The sequence below is a fragment of the Physeter macrocephalus genome, chromosome 14 (genome assembly GCF_002837175.3).
Source record: "Physeter macrocephalus isolate SW-GA chromosome 14, ASM283717v5, whole genome shotgun sequence".
Lineage (NCBI taxonomy): Eukaryota > Metazoa > Chordata > Mammalia > Artiodactyla > Physeteridae > Physeter > Physeter macrocephalus.
In genome coordinates this window covers 115,169,254-115,175,253 of record NC_041227.1, presented here as the reverse complement: position 1 = coordinate 115,175,253, position 6,000 = coordinate 115,169,254, and the positions used below count along the sequence as shown (strand labels likewise).

General features: G+C 52.2%; 1 protein-coding gene across 1 annotated transcript in view; it reads left to right on the top strand.

Moving 5' to 3' along the window:
- PLXDC1 (plexin domain containing 1) overlaps window positions 1–6,000 on the top strand; it is a 64,971-nt gene that overhangs the window by 41,670 nt on the left and 17,301 nt on the right. Inside the window, exon 8 of the mRNA XM_024130278.3 lies at window positions 4,342–4,437. Coding sequence (XP_023986046.1) covers window positions 4,342–4,437 — 96 coding nt within the window. The remainder of the gene's footprint in view (window positions 1–4,341; window positions 4,438–6,000) is intronic.

The following is a 6,000-nucleotide window of genomic DNA, read 5'->3' as shown; positions in this document are numbered from 1 at the left end:
CCCCCCTCCCCCCCACCCCGTTTTTCACTTTTCTTTTTTTTTTCTTTTCTGTTTTTCCCTCTCCTCCTCTCCCTGAGCCATGCCCTTTCTCACCTCCTCTCCTCCCTCTGCCCTTTTCTACACTGCATCTGTGCTGAGGAGGTCTCTCCTCCCTCCCCTCCTGGGCTGAAAGCTCCTTGGGGTACAGGACCCTCATTGTGTTTATCTCTGGGGTCCCCTGACGGGGCTCAATTCATGATTATTGAAAGAATAACCAAATGAGCAAAGGAAGATGTGAATGAGTAAATGAAAACTTTTTCCTGAGCCACCGTCTTAGATGTTTTTATATCGTAACCACTGTTTTGGAGGGAAGTCGGTGGCTGGACCTGTCAGTCTGATTTCTTCTGACCAAGCCAACCCTCTCCCTGCTGGTGTCTGGTGTGGAAACAGAACAGGACATGCCAACCTCGCTTTTGAGCCATGAACATCTCTTGATTGCATGGCAGGACTTTCCGTGTCTGGACCTTAGTGTTTCTGAATCTTTGACGAATGGAAGCAGAGATAAAACAGAAACGTCTCAAACTGCCAGAAATGTGGCGCTGGGGCGGCCACCGTCTTGGTTCCGGCAGGGATCCGTTGGTCCTGCAGATGGACATCATCGTCCTTGGGCAAGCCCCAGATGTTGGCGAGATCATCCAAAAGCAAATAACACAGGCGGGGATATTAAGGGATCTGTTTATCAAGAAATAAAAGTATTGCCAAACCAGACACTTAAAAAAAAAGTACAAGTTGGCAGTTGAAGTGAGCAACTATTTTTTTTTTTTATAAATTTATTTATCTATTTTTTTTATTTTTGGCTGCCTTGGGTCTTCGTTGCTGCATGCGGTCAGCGGAGGAGGCTACTCTTCGTTGCGGTGCGTGGACTTCTCATTGCGGTGGCTTCTCTTGTTGCGGAGCACAGGCTCTAGGTGCGCAGGCTTCAGTAGTTGTGGCACGTGGGCTCAGTAGTTGTGGCACGCAGGCTCTAGAGCACGATTTCGGTAGTTGTAGCGCACGGGCTTACTCCGTGGCATGTGGGATCTTCCGGCCCAGGGCTTGAACCCATGTCCCCTGCATTGGCAGGCGGATTCTTAACCATTGCACCACCGGGGAAGCCCGTGAGCAACTATTTTTAATCAGAGATGTGTTTCTGCCCGCCCACCCTCCTCCCACTTCCTACCACACACATCTCCCCCACCCTTGCTGGTAGGGCTGTGTTGCTTTTTGGAGGATATCTGATCATCTCTGGCTGTATCCTCACTTGAGGCACATCCCCACCTCTGCTCCCCAGTGGGCTGTTCATGAATTCGACTCCCTTGACAAGTCCGTGTCTCTATCATGCCCCAACCCTGACCCCCTTTGTCCTCCTATTTCACCTGCCTTCTGAACGAGGGCAGGCTCTCCCCTGTATCCTTGCAGGTGGAGAAATCCTGAAAGCCATTTCTCCTCCTCCTTTGAGCTCTAACTTCGGGAGGGTCTGGTTTTTTGTGGCCCGTTGGCGGCTGCCCCCTTGAGAAAGGCCATAATCTGTGGTGGGCTGAGGAGGAAGGGCTTTCTTCCTTTGTGCTGCGGGCTGAAGTTATAATAAGTTGCTGGGGTTTTCCTGACTATTTGTAAGCCATTCATTCATTCACAGTCATCTCTTGAGACCCTGTTCTGTGCGGGGCCTGGTGCGAGGGGCTGGGGGACAGAGACATATAACTTGTAGGCTCTGCTCTTGGGGAGCTCATAGCCTTGGGGCAGGTGGCCAGCAAAGTAAATGTTTGTGAAACAGGTGACACTGGACAGTGCACAGAAGGCTGTGGAGCTCTGAGGAGGGGCCACTAACTGCACCCAAGGGTGGGGGATGTCTTCAAGGGGGGGCCTGTCATTTGAACTGAGCCTGGAAAGACGAGACAGATTAAGAAAGAAATGTTTACGCAGAGTCTAGACCCCATGACCTCAGGCACCTCGGAAGACCTGAAGTTTCACCTTTATTTTTTATCCTATTCCATTGCAGTGTTAAAAGGGGTAATTCTTTAGGAGAGATGGCTTCTGGGGGTAGTGGGTGGGATGGAGCTGTGAAAGGCTGCCTAGAACTTCCCCATCCTCCATCTAATGTCTCACATCCTGCAGGTTCACTCAAAGCACAGTCCACCCTCGCACAGCAGTTGGTGTCACACGGGGAGGGCCCTGCAGCACATATGGGCCTTTGGTGAATTGAAAATTGGTGCCTCTTCTGGGCAGCTGAATTACGGAAAAGTGCCCTTCCTCACCCCAGTCTCCTTCAGACCCACCCCTGCTTGGCAAAGGGCCTTTCTTGTATTAGGAAAAATCTGTGTGTGTGTGTGTGTGTGTGTGTGTCTGTGTGTGTGCAAGCACGCGCACACCTGTGAGAGGGTAGTGCTCGCATTTCAAGCACAGGCCTCTGAGGTGGACTGCAGATCCCTGTTTAGTTCCGGGGTAGCGCTGCGGCCACCAGCGCCGGAGCAGTTTCCTTTTCATTGCACAGAATGTTTCAAGGATATTTTGTGGTCACGGATGCTTCAGGGGCTGAGGTGTCTCCAGGCTCTGCTGCAGGACAACGGGGTGTGGTGCGAAGAGAGCACGCTTTGGGTCAGACCACCTGGGGTTCAATCCTGGGTTAAGTAGGAGGGAACGGTTCCAAAATTGAGGATAAATAAATGACAGAAACGTAGCTGAGATGTTCTTTTGAGCAGTGGATGCTCCCCTAGATTCTTCATTCAGGATGGGCCACCCAGCGGTTGCACAGGACACCCTCCTTTTCATGGATGCCCCCACTGAGTTTTGCTACCACCTCGGGAAACTTTCCTCCAAATCACCTTCAGCTGAGTGAGAAACAGCCCACCTACTCTGGGCTTCTAGTGACAAAAACCCAACTGAAACTAGCTTAAGTGAAAAGGAGTGCACTGGGGATACTAAAGTAGCCCAAAGAACCAAAGGAAGAGCCAACAACTGGGAAGACAGGACCAGGGCAGGTCCGGGGACTCCAGAGCCTGGAATGCCACCAGTTTCTCTCCACGAGGTGGCTTTATCCTCTGGCTTTCCCCATGAGACTGGAACCATGGCTATTCATGGACGCCGAGCTTGCATCTTCTTAGCAGTATTACTGGAGAGCAAAGGGCCTTCTGGTTACAGTTAAAAAATCCCAGGGAAGGTCTCTGATTGGTCTGACTTCATCAGATGCCCAGCCCTGGACCAATCACTGTGTGGCCAGGGAGGCAGGGTCATGAAAGAAGATGCAGCACAGACCACATGTAAGAAGGGGCTGGGGGCAGTTCCTTCTGTTTCCAGAAGGAAGAAGGGGTGCTGGGCAGACCGAATACTAAGTGGTCTTTTCCCCTCATGGGAAAACTCATTCACGCAGCTCAGAGGCTGACAACCTGCCTTTTGGAGCTGAAGGAAACCAACCCCAAGTCACGGTTCTTAGGTGGGCATGGGGGTTTGGTGGGAAATATCAGAGCATCTCAGACTGCCATTTTAGGAGAAGTCATTTCATCTACAGTTCCAGCTTTTTCCTCCCAAGGGTGTTGGGGCAGGTGTTAATGTCTTTCTACTTCACAGACAAAAAGCCGAGGCCCTAAGGTTATCCTGCTTGTCAGGAGGAGAACTCAACTCAGAACTCAGAGCTCTTGACTCTGAGGTCCTGTAGGAAGTTTCTGCAGGGACCGAGGCAGGACATAAGCCTGGCTCCAGGCCCTGAAACTTGCTCTCTCCTCCATCAAGGAGGGGAGAGGTTCTCCAAGGTCAGCCTGTCCATCTGCAGACATTTGCAGAGTGCTCACTGTGGGTCAGGTTCGGGACCAGGTGATCATAGTCGAACGGTCCCCACCCTCCACATCAACCCTAATGACCACGCAATGTAAGTACAGTGAGAGGAGGACACAGGGCAGAGGGGGCTAATAAGAGGCAGCTGGTCTAGAGGAAGTGGCCCTGAGCTGGATCTGGAAGGGTGAGCTGGAGAAGAAGAGAAAGGGTGGAAGAACCTTATAGATCAAGGGAACAGCAGCTGTGAAGTCACAGAGGCATGGGAAAGTGTGGACCCCCTGTGTCCTGACCCCGGGAACAGCCGGGCCTCTGCGTTATGAACCTGTTTATAACACAAAGCCCTCCCCTCAAGGCCAACTCCTGTTCTCCTGTCTCCCCACAGTTTCAACACCATTATCCCAGGATGATGGGTATACTTCCTGCCCTCAGTGGCTGCATACTAACTCCTGGTTCTACTCACTACAATCTCTGGCCTACCTGTCAGGCTCCAGGTCCAGGCCCTGAAGCCCTCTGGCCCTGAGCTGCTCCTGATGACAGGCTTTGCCTATGTTTCAGAATCTCGGCGAAGGACCATCTTCGAATACCACCGTGTGGAGCTGGACCCCAGCAAGGTCACCAGCACATCTGCCGTGGAGTTCACCCCATTACCAAGTAATTAGGGGTTGTTCCCACAGATGGCGGGGGAGGCATTCCACCATCTCGGAAAGAGCTTTGGAGTCAGACTGAGTTCCATCCCAGGCCTACCACTGTCCCCTGTCTGGGTACCACCACCTAACTTCTCCGGGCCTCCATTTCTCATTTGTAACATGGGCCTAACACCACCTCCCTTCCAGGGCTACAGTAAGGGTTAGAACTACAGGAAGTAGAGCTGAGGATGTAAAGGAAAGCTCAGACATTAACTGGCACATCCCAGGCCCAGGGCGTGGCTTGTGCTTGATACATGACAGCTATTGTTATTAACACATAATTGAAACCCAGGAAAGAGGTACCTCTGAGAACTTAGACTGAGCTCCTAGAAAAGATAATCTAGGGACCGAATGGGTCCATAAGTTGATCATTGTATTTTCGTTAGAGGAGGCATGATGCTGGCATCCACAGGCAGGAGGCAGTAGAGAGATTTAGCCAGTAGCCCTCCAGGGGGCCTGGTCCTGTCCCTCTTCTGTACCCCACTCACCTGCCGTTGAAGGCGCACCATGGCTGGGGCCCCAGCTGCTGCTGTGGACCCCACAGGACGGGGTTGGATGTTCTTCAGGATGTGGTCAGGGCAGCTGGGGAGAGTGAGGGAAGGACAGCACTCTCCTTCTAGTTTTAAAGAAAGTTTTAATCTCTTCTCCTGTTTCACGGTACCCCCCAGCTTCCCTCTGAAGCCACGGCCTTCTCCCTGCCTTCTAGGGCATTTCTTGCTTCTCTTTTCCCCTCTTCCTCTTCCCTGGAGGTTCTGGGAGCAGGGGGTGAAGAATGAAGAGGAGGAGGAAGGGTCTTCTAGAATGCTAGGCCATGTCCCAGCAGGTGTCCTCCCCTGGAAAAGAGGACAGTCCCTGACACCTAGTCACAGGACAAGGACACCTGCGGTTCCAGCCCCGCCCCCACCCTAGTGGCCCTCCCCCTAGGCAGGGCTTCCTCAAGGACTGGTGAGAGCAAACCCAGGAATGAATAAACTGCATTTGGGAACAAGGACATCCAAGGGCAGGGCTAACTGCTGGGGCGGAAGAAGTGAAACATCCTGGGAATGCGTTTCTGGGACACTGTCTGTACATTTAAGCCGCTTCCCACCCCTCCAGTGAATTTTGTGAGCATTTAATAGCACACAGGACATCTGAAATGCAGATGAGAAATAAAGGTCAGTGGGTTTTATGAATATCCCACGAGGCTCCCAGGGTTTTTTCTCAGTTTGACTGGAGCCATTTAAGGGGTCTCCAGAGTCCCTGGGAATGATCATGGGCTCCCATGTAGGGGAAGGGACAGTGCTGCCAAGGCTGTGATTTGAACCCCTGGGAGGCCGGTTTGCTTTGTCCTCAGAAAACTCTGCACCCCACAGCCCCAGGCTTTCTCCCTTACCTTTGGGTAGGGGAGGACTTTTAGCCAATATTCTTCCAGAGGTGTGGCTGGACTGTTTTCAAGCCATAGCACTCCATGGCTGGTCCCTCTTCTAGAAGAGACTCGTGAAAAGGTGACCTGGGGTGAAGGTGGAAGCTGGGGAGGGGGATTCCCACA